Here is a 22,600-nt window from a genome sequence, read left to right on the forward strand (position 1 = left end):
TTGGCTGAGTCCCATTCTTCGCACTTTCACTCGCTATGTGCCCTAGTCACTCGGTTTGCGCGTTCACGTGAAAATGGGGTGTGTCCCGATACTCTCAAGACCGAGGCAGAAGTGCCCTCAAACCATGTCGTAGCCACTTCAAGACCGAGGGGGCTCTCGACCTCACTTGGCGGCGAAGTGACTACCCAGAAGGCTTTGCGAATTCTCAATATCAACAAACATGCCCGGAAAGGAACCGCACAAATGTAAGTAGTTTTCCACAACCACGCATGTATTTGCAACAAAATGTATTGAGATATCTTAGTTAGACGTAAATGCAATAGAAAATCGTATTTTCGCGTTAAAACACGAACATTGCAAAATCGCTACTTTACGAAGTGCACTAATCTACCAAGGGAGCTGGCAAAAAAAAATCTTCACGCTACAAACTTTAAAGTAGGATAACTGGGCAGAAAATCACGGTTCAGCCCATCCCTGTTTTTATCTTAAACGAGTCGTCCTTTTACATCTACTGTACATGGCCAGTCGCTAAAGGAGCATAGTCAGAATACCGTTCTGAACATAAGCGCTTGTTTACTGCACACAATTTCGGGTGTCGTGTTTTATTTACAATATGATTCTTTCATGTGAGATCAGAATGCATTAGTTTTCATCATGCATTATGAGTAATGTCTCCGAATTTCACGTGGAAATACAGTTGAAACAAACTACTATCACATAGTCCACTGCCTTCTCTGTAAACACATATTAAGTAAACTAATTACCTTCTCAAAATGTTGTCCAAATGTGGAGACAATTCTAAAGCATATGTGATGCTGGCCAATAGAAGGCTCATACAGCCATAAGAATAACATGTCAATTTTGTGTATCTATTCACTATCAAATAATTATCCAGAACACATCCTATAATTTCCTGTCTCACATCAACTTGCTGAGCATCCTATACTCAGTTGTTTTTGTACAATACATCAGCATTAAGTAATTCTTGTTTTTTCCACCCAACCTAAAGGCCACTGTAGAACGTCCCGTGGAAGAGCTGGTCACCATCACAGCTACCACGCCATCCACACCACCGGGCACGTCGTTGGCACCTTCTAATCCGGCGCCAAACCCCAAATCACCCAGAAAAAAAAGGAAGCACGATACACTCCTTGACTTTTTGAAAGCGGAGTCTGCCGGAGTGAGGAAAAGGCTCGAAGAAACTGTGGCCAAAACTGAGCGGTTCCCGTCCTTTTTGGGAAGCTCGTGGACAAATTTCCAGAACAGTGACATCTCTGCAATGTTTCCCTTTGTTTTATAAAAGGATAATATTGTTTTTTTTATTAAGAACTCAATGAAGTTCCAGTTTGTGTTTTCCAGCTTCATGGAAGTATTGGTATATTTTTGTTAAAATTTGTGACACATTATTTACTATTATGTATTTTGGCCCAATGTGAGTTTGTTTTTCTGAAAGTAAACTATTATTTAAGCTGGAGTGATTTGTAGTTGTTTTCTTTCCAACAGTCACATAGTTCACACACAGTATCTCACATCATTATGAAATAAACCACCAAGGTGTTACTCAAAATGAAGATGTTTATTGAATAGTAATGCAGAAAAGCACATAATGCAAATGTGGGTCTGACTTAAAGAGCCTAAATATGGCTTTTGGGCAATTTATTCCATATTAACTGTGGACAATTCTTTGTACGGTGGACCTGGGAACCCTGAAGACCCGTGACACCACACGGTAGGACAGAGCGTGGGCCAGCCAGTACACGTAGATCAGGACCTCCAGCCACGGCCCTGTTCCCTCTTTAGCAGCTCATGCAGGGCCCACATAACCTAACCTTCTTGCTCAACCTTAAGTCCTGAATGAGTTCTGACTCCACATCCAACCATAAGCACAGGATGGGAACATTCCTGTCCAACCTGTCCACGCTTATGGGACAGCCACTCTGGAACACAATAGATAACAATTTAGACATAAAAGTGGGCATAGAAAAGAAAAAGACCGCTTTAACTGTGATGTAAGCATCATGAAAAAATGTTGAAATGACCTTTTTTATATCCAATGACAACTCTTTTGAATTAAATTCCTTATGAACTAAGGTTTTTGGGTCGTACAGGGAAGTTTGGTGACGATATTATGTCAGCTTAAGGGTCAGGTGGACTGTTCTTGTGTTTGTTTACTTTTCGTCATGTCACACATTCAAAACCCCTACTATATGTCATAAAATGGCATTAAGATACTAATAAGTAGATTGCCATTTATGTCTACACAAACATAGGGTATTATGTGAACGTGCATTGTATGTTAACTCTTACTGTATTTGACCGAACGGGTCATTTTTTTTAATGAGTGTACGTACCTTGTAAAGATGAATCAGCACTACATAGCGCCAAAGCTGTCTTCAGTATAGCACATTTCTCCTCCGTTGATTGGAGACACGGAAAAGATGATGAGCTTTCAGGCAATCGGTAATAACACAGCTGTAGCGGGCATTTTTAACGTTGCACGAACTCTCCAACTGACACACTACGTTGAGACTCGAGTTGTTTACATGTGACGTAGGCCTATACGTCACTAAGGTCTACAGCCAATTAATATTACCGCCATCTCCTGGACAGGGGTGGAACCTTGCAAGTCTTGTCCAAACCTTTTCCACTTTGCACTCCACTCGATGAGGGCACTCCTCTATCGAGGGACCTCACTGGAGGGTTCTCGGGGCCGAGTGAGAGAAATGGGATTGGGCCTTCATGTCATAAATGAATGTTAAGCATACGGTGAGATTGACCCTTTTCCGGCAGGATAAGGGCCATGGCGGACGGCAGAAGCACCAAAACATCCACAAATACTCTAAGGCAGTGGTCGGCAACCTTTTCTGACCTGTTTTATGTCTGACTGTATTCTTGTGGCATTGCCCAATAATAACATTAATAATTATAACAATAACAACAAAAATAAACCAAAAACCACCGTGTAAACACGAGTCCACTAAGGATCCAGATAACATAGGAAAAGGCATACGATTGTATTTTATCATCACACTACCGCGTAGTACAACATTGTTTTATTCAAACTCTTTCCCATAACGCCCCATTGGCACTGTCAGTACAAATAGTGTGATGATAAGATTAAGTGTAATGCCTTTTCTGTTGTCATCTACAATCATAATGGATAAGATTTAGTGTTCTCACAGCCGCAATCTGGGTTTGATATCTGTCGCAACCAATGCTGAGCAAATTAGGTCAGCAGTATTAGTCAACTGATCAATCATCGCTCAATAGTGGTGATATACTACCGTTAAACCTCGGTATGACGCACAAATTGAGTATTTTAGGAGGTAAAAAACATGCATGTATGCATGTATAAGGCAATTTTTTTCTTTCTGTGCCAAACGACTCATGGCCCAGTCCCTGTCCGCAGCCCGATGGTTGGCAAAATCCCTATAATGGAGGCAAGGCAAGCTAGCAATTCCACCCTGAATATTTACTTTTAATCCCATCTCCGGAATCCTCCATTTTAACATGTAGACTTTAGCAACCTAATCCACAGCTATCCCTTGAACCAATGCGGCTCCGCCAAACCCGAGTGCGTGAGCAGCTCCCCGTCCCAAAGTCCAAACGCGGGGCAGAGCGGAGTCTTGAAATGAGCTTTGATGGCGTGAACCATCTTTTGATTCTGAATGTCGACCAACCCCAGGGACCCCGCCTCAAAGTCCAAAAGGATGCCCACACGGTCCGCCTTCCCCACTAAGGTGACGGGAACCACTTTGCTGTTGGTCATTGCAAACCATTTGCGCTGGGCGTAGCCGAAAACCCACGAAGCGCCGCTAGTGCCCACGCATTCGTCACGAGACATGAGTGCTTCGGCCACGCCCAGACGGAACTCTTGTGACTTCTTGACAGTCACCTCCCAGTAGTGGCGACCCCCGTTGATCCTCTCGTTGCCAAACACCACCGCCCAGTCCCGGAAACGCTCGGGGTTGTCTTGTACGTGGCTGGGGTCCAGACCCAGCATGCGGTAGATGACGCCTGTATCTTTTTTGAAGAGGTCGAGACTGCTGTGGGCCGTCTTTTCGTCCAGGCGGAATTGCAGACCTGCAACAAAAACGTACCAGAGTGGGTTTGTCTTTGGAGTGTAGAGTGGGGCTGCTCAATTGACCAAAATCGAATCGATATTGAGATGAGACGTGGTGCGGTTGTGTAATCGCGAGTCACTGCAATTTCTTTCAAGGATTTCAAAAACCCCTTTGTTATTTGAGGGATGCAGTGTTCATTTTACCTCTTAAAAGTTATGGGTCCCAGGGACTCGCATGCTCAAAAATCTATGGGTCCCAACAGAGATCTATGGGTCCCCAAAATTTAGTGTTATCGAGGTTGAAATTGTAAATCGGCTACAAATACATAATATAATTTTAAATCATCACAGTTTATTGGTAATACAAATCAGTTATCACTTCAAGATTATTCAGTTCACAACAATATTGGACATATTAACGAATAATATTGCTGAAATAATTATATTAATCTATATTTTCATTCAGTTTTAATTATCACAGGTTATTGGTAATACAAAGCAGTTATCACTTCAGATTTTTCAGTTTACAATATTGTACATTATACAAAATCCTGAAAATACTTCCATCCACTTAAATATTTTAAGCGGTGAAAGCATGGCCAAGTCTTCTATTTGATGTCGTATCCGTTCTCTCCCTGCAGCAACGGAATTTCCATAGCTAATTAGTGGTTTTCATTGTCGTTGTGCCAATCCAATGTGCTTTTCTGAAAGTTCGGATTGTGAAATGATTTATGCAATTTTTTGTCACAATGGGGACACGCATCACAGAACATGTAGCCTCCATTATCATCCTCCTCATAGCGTAACCAGAAATATAATTTAGTCCATTTTGTCAGAAAAGTATTTTTCTTGCTAGGAGTATTCTTTTGTTTATTTTCTTTCGTCGAGTCGTTCGCTTCAACACGCGTGTTTTCCTTGCCTTTGCGATCTTCCGAAGAATCTCTACGCTGATTTTTTTCGTGCCGGAATTATTGCCGTTGCTATAACTTTCTGCATTATGTTTCGACTTATTACTGATACTGAAGAAATTACCAATTTTGTGTTGATTTTCACCTTCCCTGGACGACAACCATCACAACAATGACGTTATCTCGAAGCAACGAGATCTCGTTTGCCGTGATCGGCGTGCAGACGAAAACTCGAACGGCGAGACTAAAACAACGATAGCGAATCTGCCTGACGAAAAGTTTGGAGTGCAGTAAATCTTTGTTAAAAATAAAAGTAATCGGGTAATAATGTCAATTTTGTGTCAAAAAAGTTGCGTCCCGGGGATGCACGTTGATTCGACACTATGCGTCCCCAGCAAAAATGATGCGTCTAGGACGCAGAGACGCGGGCAAGCAAAAACAGTGCGGGATGGAGCGTTTGGCCAACAAAAATTGTCATAGTTCAGGTTTTAACAGTGCTGGCCTATCAGAGGCAAGTTTTAACGGCACTATCAATTAAAAACGAGGCGAATTTTGCTGGATCCAGGTCACACATCCACTTGTGAGCCTCTTGTCCACAGACAGAAACCCTAACAACGCTCCTCAGAAAAGGGTGCTGTTTACTGAAGTTAAAGTAATGTCACTAACATTGACCCTCAGGTGCATAACACTATGGGTTGTAATGCTAGAAATTGTTTAAAAAAAAAAAAAAAAAAACGTATCATATTTTCCCCCCACTGATTTTCAACCCACTGGATCTCTTAAACACACGTTTTCTACTCCGAGCACTAAATATTTCTATATTAATATATCACAATTTTTAAACACAAAATCATCACAAATTTGTTTCAAGAAAATTTTGTTGGCCTGGAGAGAGATGGGCGCAACGAAGCTGTACTGAAGTAACTTAATTAGTAGTTAGGAAACTGAGTAGGAAACTGAAAGAGATGGGAGTTAGCTCACACCTTGTAGAATGGATTACTGACTACCTGACAGGCAGACCCCAGTAATGTGAAACAGGGGGGCTGTACATCGGACACTGTGGTTAGCAGCACAGGATCTCCGCAGGGGACCGTGCTCTCTCCGTTCCTATTCACTCTATATACATCGGACTTTAAGTACAACTCTGAGTCCTGCCATGTGCAAAAGTTTGCCAACGACGCTGCGATCGTGGGATGTATCAGAAATGGGCAGGAGGAGTAGTAAAGGAAATTTATTCAGGACTTTGTCCGATGGAGCGACGCAAACCACCTGCACCTGAACACCACCAAGACCAGGGAGATGGTGGTGGACTTCAGGAGAACCAGAACTCACCCGGTTCCTGTAACCATCAAAGGAGAATGTGTAGAATTTGTCCAGACCTACAAATACCTGGGTGTGCAGCTGGACAACAAACTGGACTGGACTGCCAACACAGAGGCTCTATGTAGGAAAGGGCAAAGCCGACTTTACTTCCTCAGAAGGCTGGCCTCCTTCAAAATCTGCAAAAAGCTCCTGAAAATATTCTATGAGACAGTTGTGGCAAGCGCCCTCTTCTATGCGACAGCGTGTTGGGGAGGCAGCGTCAAGAAGAAGGATGCCTCTCGTCTCAATAAACTGGCTAGGAAAGCGAGCTCTGTTGTGGGCACAGAGCTCGACAGCCTGACAACAGTAGCCGAGAGACGGGCACTGGAAAAGCTGCGGTCAATCATGGACAATCCATCGCATCCACTACACAGCATTATCTCCAGACAGAAGAGCAGTTTCAGCGACAGACTGCTGTCACTGTCTTGTACTACGGACAGACTGAAGAGATCTTTTCTTCCTCATGCCATGAGGCTCTTTAACTCTACTCGGCAGAGTAAAAGCCCACAGTAAACCACACCACCTACATTGCATATTACCGAATCTTATTGCAATATGTATTCTGTGTAGCACTATTTAGATATTCTATATAACACGCTACAGTGGGCATTTGCACGTCACACTGGGTATTTGTATATTGTATTATTTTTGCTTTATTATTGTATTGTTCTCAGCTCAGGGATGCTGCTGGAAATGTGAATTTCCGATCGGGGATGAATAAAGTATCTATCTATCTATCTAATTACAACCAAATACATGAAGAAATTACAAGTATGCAATCATGACTTCATATTGGCAGTGATATACTTCAATATTCCAATAATAATAATGTAATAGGGCAGCATGGCAGAGCAGTGGTTACCACGTGTGCGGAACAACTCTACGCTCATGAGATCGACCCTTCCTGTCTGGAGTTTGCATGTTCTCCCCGTGCTTGCGTTTGTTTCCTCCAGGCACTCCGGTTTCTTCCCACATTCCAAAAACATGCATGTTAGGTTAATTGGCCGGTCCAAATTGTCCCTAGGTGTGAATGGGCGGGTAAGTTGTCTGTCCCTGTGTGCCCTGCGACTGGCTGGTAACCAGTTCAGGGTGTCCCCTGATTGCTGGGATGGGCTCCAGCACCCCCGTGACCCTACTGAGGATAAGCGGTGCAGATAATGAATGAATGAATAGCAGTGTTCTCGTTTGCCCGCGTCCCTGTGTCCTAGCCGCATTATTTTTGCTGGGGACGCATAGTGTCAAATCAACGTGCAACCCGGGACGAAACTTTTTTGACACGAAATTGTCATTATCATTTTTTAACAAAGATTTATCGCACTCCAAACTTTTCGTCAGGCAGATCCGCCATTGTTGTTTTGGTCTCGCGGCTCGAGTTTTCGTCTGCACGCCGATCTCGAGTTGTGTAGTGAAAGTCCGTCTCTTTTTAGAGGACCGGCTTTTTCAGCTCAACTCATTAAAGAGCCGGCTCTCAAACGACTCACTTGCTTTGATGCATTATATTACGAATAATTATGTTGTATAAAGAAGTTAAGAAAAAAAAGGAAGTATAAAAGGAGAAAATGAAAAAAGACACGTTTGTGGTGATCCCTTTTAATCAGTATATTACCAACAATAGTTTAATGCAGAAAAGGAATTAATAATTTGAATAAGAAAATGTATTATTCTACTTAATTATATTTGCATGTATTTTTTCCTTCTACAGTGAACGTCCAAGCGACTTCATTTTTGAACTTTTTTTAAAATAAACCTCATTCATGTCGAGCAACTCAGTGTCTCTCAACAACATGTTCATTAGCAATATATGATATAAGGAAACACGTGTACAATAGAACATGTTAAACTCCATAAATAAGCATGTTTGGGAAAAAAATGATTTTTTAGTAGTTCGTTAGGGAAAATACGACAGTTTGTAAGGGCAAGGAGCACACTAAATTTTGGAGACCCATAGATCTCTGTTGGGACCCATAGATTTTTGAGCAAGCGAGTCCCCGGGACCCAAACTTTACACAGGTAAAATGAACACTGGAATAGTACCGTAATTATTGTACATTTAAATGCAAAAAAGTAAACAATACGGTTTTATCTAATTTGATTAGAAACTGTTACACGATTTCCCAATTTTACCAAACTTAAAAAAAAACTTTATCCGGAACCTTATTAGCGTCATGGCATAAACGTTGCACTATATGGTTTATTGATATCAATTACCGTATTAAGTGAAACAAAAAAAGACAACAATACTTTGAAATTTGAAGGTTTAACACGGGATCGACAAATAGTTTGAAAAGTTATGCACTGAGCCGAGTCCTGCGCCTTCCTTCGGGGTAAAACAACAACAACAAACATGGAGACCTCATTTAACCTCCGAACACTCGCAGACTTCGAATGGAACTTAGCGTCTTTTCTTAAAACTTTACCAAAGTTTTCGCTTACTGTTGCAATTAGAAGTGATGAAGGGTCTCCTCGCCGGCAAATTAACACTTTTGTTGTTACTCGCCGTCAAATAAGTTACGGTCCGTCGCGCGAGGCGACTTGCACATGCAAAACTGCGAGATGACGCCATGTTTCTTTGACCACATGCTTTCCTCGCTTCCGGTTATCAAAACTAAAACAACATGAGTTGCGCGCCCCCTGCAGGCAGGGAGAACAACAATAGCACCACGGACAGCTACTTTGCCGATCAATCGTCAAAGAACCTATCATGAAAGAGACATAAAATGTAAATTGAGGAAATGCAATTTGTATGTGTATTATTCAAACTCCAAACACCTTTTTATGTGAAGTTTTGTTTATTGAACAAAAAAGCTACATTTACCAGAGCTAGACAGTCAAAACGCTTTTTAATGTAGCGGATTTAAATCAATTTTGGGCAGGGTTGGGTAGGGTTACTTTAACTTGATTACTTTCAATTACTTTTGGATTACTCCAATACCAAATATGCTAATAAAAGACGAAAGAAACTAAATCTGAAAAAAATTACTAAATTTTGTGCAGGCTTGGGGAGTACCGGAATACATGGAACGGCAAAAACGATGTTGGCAAGCTGTTTGGATTTATTTTCATTTTGTTTCTGTCGCATTTTATGTTAGTTTTGCCGGAGATCAAAGAGATCAAAGCCAGGAGAGAAAGCTTACCACGTGTTGTGAGTCATAATTGTATTCATATTTAGTTTATTTTGTCTTTTATTAGCATATTTGGTATTGGAGTAATCCAAAAGTAATTGAAAGTAATAAAATTAAAGTAACCCTACCCAACCCTGATTTTGGGGCAAGGCAGATATTTTAGGTCATTTTTTAGGTTTTCTCCAATAGGCTTTTAATAACTCACTGTCCGCTATAGCAGTGTTTACAAATGAATTCCCGGTACTTCTATTCTATAGATTATGATTGATGCCGACCTCATACGTTTATTTTCCTGTCCTTTCCGGCTGCCTGGTTCGTAGTGAAATGAGAGAAGGACGAACCGGGATGAGTCAGCAGACCAGCACCTGGACCTGAAGCATGTTATTATATGCATCGACCAGCCAACTAAGATAGGAAGCTTCGTCGTTTTGGTCTTGGACTTATGAACAATTTTACATATTCATCCATCCATCCATCCATCCAGCCAGCTGTCTTTGGGAAACAGCTGGGATGCAAACTCCACACAGAAGGTTCAATCTCATGACCTCAGAACTGTGCGGCACACTCGCTAACCACTGCGCTGCTGAGCCGCCCTAATTTTAGTTATCATCTATGTTTATTTTGTACTTTGAGATTGACTACGTTTTGCGTATTGTTACTCAATGCAACATCTATTGCAGCATGGCTAAGTGGGAAGGGGGTTGATTCTTTTGTGGCCTCTTCTCAATGGTTTCTTGAAGAATTCATCTTGAGGTTTTGAGTTTTTCCTTGCCCGCATGCCGGTTTCAGATCAGGCGATGTGTAATTGTGGCCTGTGCAGTGCTTTGAGACATTTTGTAATTAAGGGCTATACAACTAGAGGTGACTTGACTTGATTTGTGTTTTCTAAAATCAAATTATCATGTTGCCGGATCTGACATTATTTGTGGTAACGGTAGAGCAGGATGTAATTCAGCTTATTAAAGATCAGTTTATACTTTTGCTGTCATTTTTTTTGTTTCCCTATATTTTTAACATGGTTTTGAAGTTTTACTATTTATTGTTCTTATTTTTCTATAAAAGACAAAAAATACTTAAAGTGTGAAAAAAGTATCTGCTAATAGAACAAAACTTTTCAGAACTTTATAAGTAAAAAATAATGAGTAAAATCACCAAATATTTTTTGTTGTTTTCGTTAACTTTGGGATACATTAATTTTGCAGGGTAATCATAAATAGCTTAATAAATAATGAGTTATTAAATATTAGTTAGTACTAATTAGTACTAGTTCAAGAGCAGAAAATTAGTCCATCTAATAAAATAAATAGGTAATATGCTGCCATCAACTAATATAGATGAATGTTACCGTTACTTAGCTGATCATTAGAAGAAAGCAACCATAGTGAACAAAGGCATGCTTATTTTCCAAAGAGGTTAGGGTTAGGGTTAGGGTAAGGGTTAGGGTTAGGGTCAGGGTTAGGGTAAGGGTTAGGGTAAGAGTGGGCAATTTCTTGCTATACACTAAGGTCTAAAGGGGTGATTGAATAGTTTCTTTATAAAAACCAGAGATCATCTGTTCACCAATGATAAAAGTAACTTGGTAATGAGAGCAGAGCAATAGCAAAGGTATTGTTTGGGATAATGTGTCAGGACCAGAACGGAGACAGGACCCACTTCCATTACGTTTCTCTCAGTTTTATTGGGAAGAAAGGAAAGGATTGCGCACACGATCCAGTGATCGCTGGACGCAGGAAGCAGGTCGCTCTGAACGCGGAAGTGGCACTTCCGTGGCGAGCGGTGGCGGTGGCGGGAACGGAAAAAACGGGTCAGTAGCCGGGACAGGAGAGCAAAAAACGTGGTCGGGATCAGCAAGGAGTTGAAAGCCACGAGAGTGGAGTAGACATGGTCAAGATAAAAAAAAACGCAACGAAGCCGGGAAACAGACGGGAGCAAAAACAGGAGTGAATCAGGGTCGAAAAGCTTGCTTAGAGTAAACTGAGGTTCACAGACGGACTGACAACAGGTGACAGATATACGTGGGTTTAAATAGTGACAGGAAGCCAATCAGAGTCCGAGGCAGTTGGCGCCAAAGGAGCGGGCACAGGTGCATCACATCGGTAATCATGAGATAATGGTGACAAGTAAAAAATAAATTAAAAAAATACAACGTTAAGTTTTATTGAAACATACAAGTTGGTGCAGGGAATTCAAATGGTTATAAATCATCATTTTAAAAATATAGTCTACATCAGTGGTTGGCACCTTTCCTTTACCACGGACCGGTTTGATGTCTGACAATATTACATATTTTTTACTTTGTCTTAAGTGATAATAATAATAATAATAATAATAATAATAATAATAACAAGCGTGAATCCACTGTGTAATCATGTGCAACGTTTTGAAGTCCCTGTAACATTGCAGGAAAATCATGTTCATTCATTCATTTTCCGAACCATTTATCCGCCCGAGGGTCGCTGGGGTGCTGGACCCATTTCAGCCATCTTTTTGGGAGGACACCAGAGTTTACGGAATGTACGTGGATAACATGCAAACTCAACACCGGGAGGTCATTTTTATACCTATAGCCTTTAATCACAAAAGTCTTAAAGGGCTGCACAGACCACATTTACAATTTGAAATCAACGTGAGGGTAGGGAAAAACTCACCTCATTATGAGGGGAATGAAGAAACCTTGAAGTTATCAATAGAGGCACTCTATTTGACTCACAAGCTGTTTTGTTTGACCAGAATTCCCATTTATTTTATCCAAAACACTGGTCACGTGGTGTCAATCTCCTGTCCACGCGCAAGTCCACACGTGCACGCACAAACGAGACCTCACGACTCAGCAGAGACTGCAACAAGCAAACGACACACTCGCCCACTCTGCCCGCCCCGACGAGATGCTGGACGTGGAAATGCGCACATTGAAAGAGACACGCGTGGGTCCAACTCCTCTAAAGGTTGCAAAATTGTCTCGAAGGATTTGCGTCTTTTTGTGTGTCAGCTGCACGCGTGACGCGCACGCACCCACCATCCTCGCACAGTTGCATTTGGAATCGACGAGCCAACGTGCAGCCTGATTCTGCGTTGACACAACTTGTTATCTTGCACGAGATTTGTTTTTCGAACCGCTGTGGTTGCACGCGTGAAACATGTCGAATCGACAAGAGTTTATAGCGTGCGTGCACCTGTGCAGGTGGTCGACCGATGCCACAGGTGAATGAGGGAGAGTAAGGTCGAGCGGATCTGCTTACCTTTCGTGATGATGGACCTAAAGGCAGAACCGGAAGAAATGGACATGGAACAGCCCTTGCCGATGGAGGTTTTTGCACAGCGGTCCACTCTGCACGGCATCTCGCACATCTTCACTTACGGGCGCTTCTGCTTTCGACGCTGCCTGTGGCTCTTCTTCTTCTTCACCTCTCTCGGCCTGCTGCTGTTTGCATGCTTTGACCGGATTCAGTTTTACTTGGAATACCCGCACGTCACTAAACTGGACGAGGTGGTCTCGCCGATCATGACGTTCCCCGCGGTCACTTTCTGCAACCTGAACGCTTTCCGCTTCAGTCGTGTGTCACGCAACGATTTGTATCACGCAGGGGAGCTTCTGGCGCTTCTCAACCATAGGTGAGGCTCATTCTTTTATTTTTAAGTTGAAGTAAAACTCATGTTATATCATGTTGAACAGGGTTGGGTAGGGTTACTTTAACTGGATTACTTTCAATTACTTTTGGATTACTCCATTATTTATAACGGCGTTACTCCCAACACAGCTTACAAGTCACATCTGCAACTGATGGTTGTGTTGGTTTCCTGTATTTTAAGTTAGAGGCAGATAGAAGAAAGAGCAGCAGAAGATGGGCCTTTCATTGATGCTTCTCATGAACAGATAATAAATCTCATCTCATCTCAGCTCATTAGCTGTACCGCTTATCCTCATTAGTGTCGCGGGGGGGCTGGAGCCCATCCCAGCCATCTCCCGGCAGTGGGCAGGGGACACCCTGAACTGGTTGCCAGCCAATCGCAGGGCACACGGGGACAGACAACTCACTCGCTCATTCACACCTAGGGACAATTTAGACCGGCCAATTCACCTGGCATGCATGTTTTTGGAATGTGGGAGGAAACCGGAGTGCCCGGAGGAAACCCACGCAAACACAGGGAGAACATACAAACTCCGCACAGGAAGTCTGGAGCTGGATTTGAACCCACGCAGGAGGTTCCCAGGACATGAACTGTGCCGCACATGCGCTAACAACTGCGCCGCTGTGCTGCCCCAGATAATAAATGTATTTACATAAATATTCAAATAAACCTTATTTAATAGCTACGTACTTCAGAAAAAAAAGATTTTTAGTAGCTTGTATACATACAGTCTAGAAGCGCAAGGCAAATAATCAAGTCCAAGTCAAAACAAATAAATTATGTTTTTTTTCTCCAATTTTTTTGGGTTGGGCCTGTTTTTGTCCCCATCACAATAGTTTGATCAATAATGCATTTTTGGAATAAGAACTATTGTCAAGACCAGAACAGGGACAGGACCCACTTGCGTTGCGTTTCTCACAAGTTTTATTGGAATAAAGAGAAAGGGTTGCGCCCACGCTCTGGTGTTCGCTAGATGCGGGAAGCAGGTCGCGGTGATACTCGGATTGTGCTCTGAGCGCGGAAGTAGATCTTCTGTGGCGAGCGATGGCGGTCTCGGGGACGGAAAAAAAGATCAGTAGCCGGGACAGGAGAGCAAAAACATGGTCGGGGTCGTAAGCGAGTTGTAAGCCAAAATAGGAGAGAAGACGTGGTCGGGGACAAAAAGAGGTCGAAAGCCGGGACGGGAGAGTAGACATGTACAGGATCAAAAACGGGTTGAAGCCGGGGAACATACGGGATCAAAAAACGGGACAGGTCAAAAAAAGGCTTGCCTAATGTTAACTGAGGTTTCGCAAACGGACTGACAAAAAGGGACAGACAGGACTGGGTACAAGTAGTGATCAGTAGCTAATCACAGCCCACGGCCGTTGGCGCCAAAGGAGCGGGCACAGCTGGGTCACATCAGTAATCATGACAATTAAACACATTGATTCACAAAAAACACACCTTGTCTCATGGTCGGGGTCGGAAGCGAGTTGTAAGCCAGAATAGGAGAGGAGACGTGCTCGGGGACAAAAAGAAGTCGAAAGCCGAGACGGGAGAGTAGACGTGTACGGGATCAAAAACGGGTCAAAGCCGGGGAACAGACGGGAGCAAAAAACGGGACAGGTAGGAGTCAGGGTCAAAAAAAGGCTTGCCTAGTGTTAACTGAGGTTCACAAACGGACTGACAAAAAAGGGACAGACAGGACTGGGTACAAATACTGATCGGTAGCTAATCACAGCCCACGGCCGTTGGCGCCAAAGGAGCTGGGATACATCAGTAATCATGACAAGTAAACACATTGATTCAGAAAAAACACACCTTGTCTCAAAGAGAGTATTTTGAAGGAATCCTCCGGAGGGATGTACTCAACCCTGTCACATGTTTTGATCTGAACTTGAGCAGAGATTTTTGAGCCATGAGCTGGTGCGACCTTTTGTCCCTTCACCAATCTCTACATGAACTGATCAGACGAGGGCCAAAAGGGTCTTCCCTGAATAGAGAATGTTATTTTCACCCGGGTTTCTTTGTATTAAGTTTCTCTCTTCTTCAACATCAATCTGTCAATTTAGCAGGACTTGGTGCAGAATTTGTTTTATGTCAACGTAATGAACGGAGTAGCAACATCAGCAGCCGCTGGCTAGTCAAGTTTTTTAATGATTGGGAAGGGATGTGCAGTAGCTCGGAGTTTCAGTTCCCTCTAGAGACGCTGACAGACTGTGCATTCCACATCTAACACCAAACATCAGCCGCAGCAAGTTCTTTGAGTGTCCATTTCACTGATATTTCGAGAAAGTCCGCAGTTGGACTTATTTTGATAAACAGCAGCTGGGCTGGAAATTTACAAGCTCCATTCGATAAAAAGAAACTTCCCGGGGCTATGGGGATATTTGGCTCCTTTCTCTCACTGGCTGGCATTTACCGGGAAAGAATGGCTGGAGGCTGGTTGCTCGCGAGAGACAAATATCAAAGACCTTTTCACAGAATGCCAATTTCCTGAATCAATACAGCCGTGAAAGCTGTGGATTAGTGTGATTACTTTGAAAACATAAAACAGGGAAAGCTATGCCTGTAAAAGATTCAATCTACATGTTCATTATTCAGAAACTAAAAAAATTGCTTTTTGTATTATTATGAGAGTTAAGGTGGCTCAGGCAATATCTATTTTCTACCGCTTACCTGGCGACCGGGTCGTCGGGGAAGGAAATACAGTACAGAAGCCCAGATCTCCCTATCGCAGCCACGTCCTCCAGCCAATGTTCCCTCTAATTTTCCACGGGTGTGAGCGTTCACACAAAGTCGGTGAGCAACGCTTGAAACAACAGAGAGCAACCATAATTCCAAGTGTGGCAAGATAATTAATTATCAATTATGTCCAAAATTTGACATCAAGTTACATTTTGCTGAGTTTCCGGCAATGCAAAATTATTTTTCTCTTTTGAATGAATTGACTCATGTTGTCACGGTCGCCATGACGACCAGTATGCCACGCCCCGAACTCAAGCTGAAGCAGATCAGCTGATTGCTGTTCTGCAATTTAAGGCTGGATTTTGGGTTTGGCGGGTGCTGGTTCATTACTCATTATTCACAATCCCGTTCTGTTATGCCTTGTCCTGTTTTAGTCTGTTATGCCTTGTCCTGTTGAGTTCGTGCCGGAGGAACTCTGTATTGTTCTGTTTTGCCCCGGAGTATTGGGCGACTTTTATTTTATTAAATAAAACCTATGGATCGTCAACGCATTTGAGTTCTCCCTTCATGCCTCCTGCCTACGTTCTGGTCCGGTCACCTTCCACGCCACCACGCCCGTCCCTGACAGAATGAACCAGCCAACAAATAGAACTCAGCGAACGATCCCAGCGCGACTTGGGGAGAGCTGGAGAGCGCAGTTCGGCAGGCGCCTACTGAGTTGGCCTTCCCTGCCCGTTCGAACCACGGCCCCGCCCGTCGTGGCCCTTGCTGTGCCTCGAATGGGGTCCCACGAAGAATTGACGCCTGCCTGCCCGACTCCCGTGCCGATTGCCTGCTATTCCCTCTCCCCTGCGTGCATGTCCGAATCCGACTCCGCTGCCCGTCGGGCCGACTCCGACTCCCAAGCCTGCCTGTTCGACTCCCAAGCCTGCCTGTTCGACTCCCAAGCCTGCCTGTTCGACTCCCATGCCTGCCTGTTCGACTCCCATGCCTGCCTTGACTCTCCCTGTACTGATTTTGTTCAGTCTTTCCTGTCCTGTCTTGTCTGTTCTGAATCTGTTCCCCCCTGAGTCTGACTCTTCTGAATCTGTCCCCCCCTGAGTCTGACTCTTCTGAATCTGATCCCCCCTGAGTCTGACTCTTCTGAATCTGATCCCCCCTGAGTCTGACTCTTCTGAATCTGATCCCCCCTGAGTCTGACTCTTCTGAATCTGATCCCCCCTGAGTCTGACTCTTCTGAATCTGATACCCCCCTGAGTCTGACTCTTCTGAATCTGATCCCCCCCTGAGTCTGACTCTTCTGAATCTGATACCCCCCTGAGTGCGACTCTTCTGAATCTGATACCCCCCTGAGTGCGACTCTTCTGAATCTGATGGCCTGACCTGAGTGCGACTCTTCTGCATCGGCCTGACCTGAGTGCGACTCTTCTGCATCGGCCTGACCTGAGTGCGACTCTTCTGCATCGGCCTGACCTGAGTGCGACTCTTCTGCATCGGCCTGACCTGAGTGCGACTCTTCTGCATCGGCCTGACCTGAGTGCGACTCTTCTGCATCGGCCTGACCTGAGTGCGACTCTTCTGCATCGGCCTGTCCTGTTTATCTGTCCTGTTCTCGCCTGTCCTGTTTATCTGTCCTGTTCTCGCCTGTCCTGTTTATCTGTCCTGTTCTCGTCGGTTCTGCCTGTCTGTCATCCCTTGTCCAGTTGGCCACCAGACCCCCCCTGCCGAGCGCCGATTCCGATCCGCCCGACGCAGATGGCGCCTGCCTCTCCCCGTTCCTGCGTGTTCGGAGGAGGGAGCAGGGTTGCCCCAATCGCGATCGTCAACATTCCGGGGCGCGAGGTAGTAATTTTTTCTTTTTTTGGGACCTCGGGAGCTGTCCCTTAAGAGGGGGGCTCTGTCACGGTCGCCATGACGACCAGTATGCCACGCCCCGAACTCAAGCTGAAGCAGATCAGCTGATTGCTGTTCTGCAATTTAAGGCTGGATTTTGGGTTTGGCGGGTGCTGGTTCATTACTCATTATTCACAATCCCGTTCTGTTATGCCTTGTCCTGTTTTAGTCTGTTATGCCTTGTCCTGTTGAGTTCGTGCCGGAGGAACTCTGTATTGTTCTGTTTTGCCCCGGAGTATTGGGCGACTTTTATTTTATTAAATAAAACCTATGGATCGTCAACGCATTTGAGTTCTCCCTTCATGCCTCCTGCCTACGTTCTGGTCCGGTCACCTTCCACGCCACCACGCCCGTCCCTGACACATGTACTATTGCAAAGGTTGTACAAATATTTTTTCCTAGCTGTTACTTTTTTTCTTTTTGTTCTCTATTTATTTTTTTCCTTTGTTTCTTTCTTTTCTTTTTTTCTGAATTTTTCCTTCCTTTTTCTCTTCCTTTTGTTTCTTTTTTTTCGGCTTTTCACTACTTTTTCATTTTGGTATTTTTTTTCTTTTTTGTTCTATTTCCCCCCTTCCCATTTTGTGCACAATTTTACATAATATTTGGTCGTGTAGGGATTAAAGAAGCAAAAACAACCTGAAGAGCCGTTTGGGACCCGAAAGAGTCGGTTCTTTTAAGTGAGCCGAGCCGAAGAAGCCGGTTCTCGAAAAACTCTACTGAGTTTACTCAACTTCGTTCTTCTTCGACATTGACTTCAAAATACCGCATTTAGGACACAACGTCAGGGGAACCCGTGTATTTTTATGCACTGTAACTTTGGCTTAAGTCGCTTTTTAATTAGTAATTTTGAGCCCTAATTTTTGTGCGCTGGCTAGATTTTCCTGTTCGCTGAGAACGTGCGAGTAGTGCGCAATTGAGCACGTGCACAGCTTACAGGGAACACTGCCTCCAGCACAACCAAATTGATTCTGAGATGTTCCCAGGCCACCTCTGATATGTAGTCTCTCCACCTTTATACATGCCTATATAACATCTCCAGGAAGATGTCCAGGGGGCATATGGATCAGATTCCCCAGTTACTTCAGCTGGCTACTCTCAACATGTAGGAACAGCTCTAAATCTCTCCCAGATGAGAGAGATTATATCTACCGTAAATTCCGGACTATAGAGCGCACCTGATTATAAGCCGCACCCATCACATTTTAAGAGGATAACCGCTTTTGTTACCTACACAAGGCGCACCTGTATATAAGCCGCATGCGCCCACATTAAAACATGCAACACAATCACAAATTTAACCCAAACCCGACTTTGAGTCCCGCGATTGTAAATGAGGGTTTTTTAAGGGTCATTGTTATATCTTCGTTATTCATTATCCATTATCCGTTATCGGTCAGTTCATAATACGCTACAAAGCCTGGGAGCCAGGACACTTACTCTCAGCCAAAAGGCCAAGCTAAGGTCCTAGCCCTAAAGCCTTGCTGCGATCATTGCGAATGCACCGTTCCCGGAGGTACTGCAATACCGGGCCGATGCGTGGAGTGGACAGAGCAAGCTCTTATTCCATCTCCGGATTGCAAAAATCTAAGAAGTACACAGTCCAAAAACCACAGCCGGCAAAATGAACGGAAAATGATACCGGTACTTAAGGTTCGATGCAGACCTGCAGAGTCTGGGTCCCGTTGAAAATAATCCAAGGAAAAAAAAAAGTATATTTCCAAAGGTAAGGGTGGGAAAAATATATATCCACTATTGTCCGCTGCGTCCACAAACACGTCTTACTTTTACTCCACTTTCCGTCAGCCCCCGTTGTTTTCGCCCCTTCTATTTGATTCGCTCGTGGAAAACATATCAGAATAAGTCTCTAAAATAAATACATTACAAAAATATACAGTTGCAAATACATATTATACATGGTTACACATATTTACAAAGAAAGACGGTACACCGAGAGAGTTTTCAAAGCTTTAATAATAATATTATAACTTTCATTCCAAACCGTGCCTGTGAAAGGTAGCAAAACGCTACTACCAACACGCTCGCAGCACAGTAAAAGGCTCTGTTAAAAAAACATACCGTACTTGTAGTAATCACGGTAAACCGTCCTCATCTTCCTACTTATAACTGACGTCATCAAAGTCGTCTTCCCCAGTATGGGAAAGAGACTATGTCATATAGACGTCGTCCCACGCTCCCTTATTCACAAACACGCTAGAAACATGCTCGCAAAGTAAAGTTTACGTGCAGTATCTCTGTTTCCTTCTTTATCAGACTGCTCGATTGCATCTAGCTTGAAAGCTGCATCATGTGCCTTTCTTTTTGCAATTTGCATGGTGAGGATATTTCTACGCTAATTTAATTTGTGCACAAGCTAAGAAGTTGCAGTCTTCCTCAGCGCATATATTCCACCGGTCTGAATCTTACCTTTTGTACTCGAGCGCCGCTGGCGGCTGTTAGAAAAATGACATAAATTGGCCGCATCACTGAATAAGCCGCAGGGTTGAACGTTTGGGAAAAAAGTAGCGGCTTATAGTCCGGAATTTACGGTATATGGGAAAACCCCCTGTGAAGGAAACCCATCTTGGCCGCTTGAGTCTAGAATCATACCAGCTCAGTAGCCTAGATGGTAGGGCGCCCGCTTTGAGACTGGGAGGTCGCTGGTTCGCGCCTCGGCCGAGTCATACCTAAGACTTATAACATTGGTAAAATGGCGGCGCCCTCTGTTGGCTGCGGCTGCATCGGCTCGCTACAACGGGTCAGGTGTATCGACATTTCGTTCTTACAAAGAATGACAATACAAAGGAAATTATTATTATTATTATTATTATTATTATTATGTTTTGTCATGAGCAATAGTAAGGGTGGCAACAGATTGACTCGTAAATCAAGAGTTTTGCATTCTGGCTCAGCTCGTTCTTCAATATGACGGACTTATACAGAGTTTGGATGAAATCAGACGCTACACAAATCCTCAGGCAATATCCCGCACTACCCTGTCCTCATTTGTGAACAAGGCAGCAAGATACTTGAACTCCTCCACTTAAGACAGGTTCTCATTCCCAATTCAGAAAGGGCACGCCACCCTTTACCGAGAAAGAACAATCATCTCGGATATGGAGGTGCCGAGCTTCTCAGATCTAATTCACACTCGGCTGCGAAATGCACCAGTGAGAGTTGAAGATAAACATCATCTTCCAAGCGCGGAGACGCAATCCTGATCTCATCCAAACCGTATCACATCCACGCATCGACTGCACCTAAAAATTTAGGTCGATTCATTTGTAAGAATAATCCCTTTGGATGTGGACTAACCAACATTATAGATTTTGGAGTAGAAAAAAAATGAAATTCACCAAATTCCGTCTTGGGAAGTTTCAACCTAACGTCAGTAAAATAATTTATATTGATTCAACACAAAGACAATGGTGAAATTGGCAGATGTTAAAGGGACATGCGTAATATTTAGCACCTCTTGGTGGTAAAAAAACAAAACTGTCATGAACCAGGACGGAATCTCGGACCCAATTGCGTTTGTTTCAAAGGAATCTTTATTAGAAAGAGTTGTCGGAACTGGCTTTGGACGCCGGCGTCTGTCGGTCATCAGCCGCTTCGGACGGACTGGCAGTTCCGTGACAGGTAGGTGGAATCGGTACAGCTTAACGGGCAGGTCGATGGCCAGGGCGGGAGAGCCGGTCGAAAACGTGGAACGGAAACAGGTCAAAATCAGAAGGTAGGCAGGAATCAAGCAAGAGTAGTCTTTGGTACTTGGTAATCTGGCGAAACACACAGGAATACAGAAGTACGGTCTGACGTCCTTCTCTGGACGCTGACCGCTTAAGAGGAGAACGTCAGCCAATCAGAGAGTGCGCTCCAGCGCGCCAAACGATTGCCCCAGGTGACTTTACTTAGGCAATCATGACAAAAACGTCATTCATATAAAAAAACACTATTTATTTGAAAAACAAGCAAAATACATGAACTATCATAGAAACATACATGTTTTTTAAACCATGGGGCTCACCTGAAAGGAGCTGACATGATTGTCCGCCATCTTGCTGCTACTGGTACCCACAAAAAACAAAAACTTGAACGTGAATTGCTAGGCAAAAAAAACTAAAAGAAAGAATTGTGCGGTTGGGTCGGTTTGAGTCTTGGTAATCTGTATTCTTCCTTGTGCTTTGTAGCACTCGATTTCGATTGCAATACACTATACAGCAACATATACTGGTGAGATTTTTACCAATGTACCTTCAATTAATTATTCAAACAAGTAGCTATGAAATATAGCTTCTGATCGTTTTTGAGAATCAATTAGTAGTCAATTACCAATTAAATACCATAAATTCCGGACTATAAGCCGCTACTTTTTTCCTAACTTTCAACCCTGCGGCTTATTCAGTGATGCGGCCAATTTATGTAATTTTTTTAACGGCCGCTTCCATTAACTGCCCTGTCAAAGCTATATTATTATTATTAAAGCTTTGAAAACTCTCTCGGTGTACCGTCTTTCTTTGTAAATATGTGTAACCATGTATAATATGTATTTGCAACTGTATATTTTTGTAATGTATTTATTTGTATTTATTTTAGACACTTATTCTGATATGTTTTGCACGGATGAACAAAAAATGAGGGGCGAATCAAACGCGGGGTGCCGAGTTTAAGTAGGGACCGCTAAAGGTGAGGGACAGACAAGAGAAGAAGAGGGGTAAAAAGTTGGTTAAAGAAAAAGGAGTTGCGTGAGTAAATGTGTTCATCTGATATATTTTTCCCACCCTTACCTTTGGAAATATACACTTTTTTCCTTGGATTACTTTCAACGGGACCTGGACTCTGCAGGTCTGCATCAAACCTTAACTACCGGTATCATTTTCCGTTCATTTTGCCGGCTGTGATTTTTGGACTGTGGACTTTAATGAAGGACATTTTGTATACTATCCACACATCGGCCC

General features: G+C 43.5%; 2 protein-coding genes, 2 long non-coding RNA genes and 1 pseudogene across 4 annotated transcripts in view; 2 read left to right on the forward strand and 3 right to left on the reverse strand.

Moving 5' to 3' along the window:
* Window positions 1–1,474, forward strand: LOC148368735 (uncharacterized). Its single transcript, XR_015849956.1, has 2 exons — window positions 1–245; window positions 1,010–1,474. It is a non-coding gene; the product is annotated as an uncharacterized LOC148368735 (long non-coding RNA).
* An 83-nt stretch (window positions 1,475–1,557) lies between these two features.
* On the reverse strand, window positions 1,558–2,741 carry LOC148368736 (uncharacterized). The gene is made up of 2 exons (XR_015849955.1): window positions 2,352–2,741; window positions 1,558–1,937 (listed from the first exon to the last, which is right to left on the reverse strand). It is a non-coding gene; the product is annotated as an uncharacterized LOC148368736 (long non-coding RNA).
* Window positions 2,742–8,903, reverse strand: spryd4 (SPRY domain containing 4). The gene is made up of 2 exons (XM_088330770.1): window positions 8,767–8,903; window positions 2,742–4,083 (listed from the first exon to the last, which is right to left on the reverse strand). Exons 1-2 carry the CDS (start codon window positions 8,894–8,896, stop codon window positions 3,539–3,541), a joined length of 675 nt encoding a protein of 224 aa, XP_088186896.1. The 5' UTR covers window positions 8,897–8,903; the 3' UTR covers window positions 2,742–3,538.
* A 3,350-nt stretch (window positions 8,904–12,253) lies between these two features.
* LOC148368738 (acid-sensing ion channel 1-like) overlaps window positions 12,254–22,600 on the forward strand; it is a 74,864-nt gene continuing 64,517 nt past the window's right edge. Inside the window, exon 1 of the mRNA XM_088330771.1 lies at window positions 12,254–13,067. Coding sequence (XP_088186897.1) covers window positions 12,661–13,067 — 407 coding nt within the window. The 5' untranslated portion in view covers window positions 12,254–12,660. The remainder of the gene's footprint in view (window positions 13,068–22,600) is intronic.
* Window positions 19,140–19,285, reverse strand: LOC148368739 (U2 spliceosomal RNA; annotated as a pseudogene).

This window comes from Urocampus carinirostris, chromosome 3, assembly GCF_059441175.1.
Source record: "Urocampus carinirostris isolate Australia breed hairy pipefish chromosome 3, RoL_Ucar_1.0, whole genome shotgun sequence".
Taxonomy (NCBI): Eukaryota; Metazoa; Chordata; class Actinopteri; order Syngnathiformes; family Syngnathidae; genus Urocampus; species Urocampus carinirostris.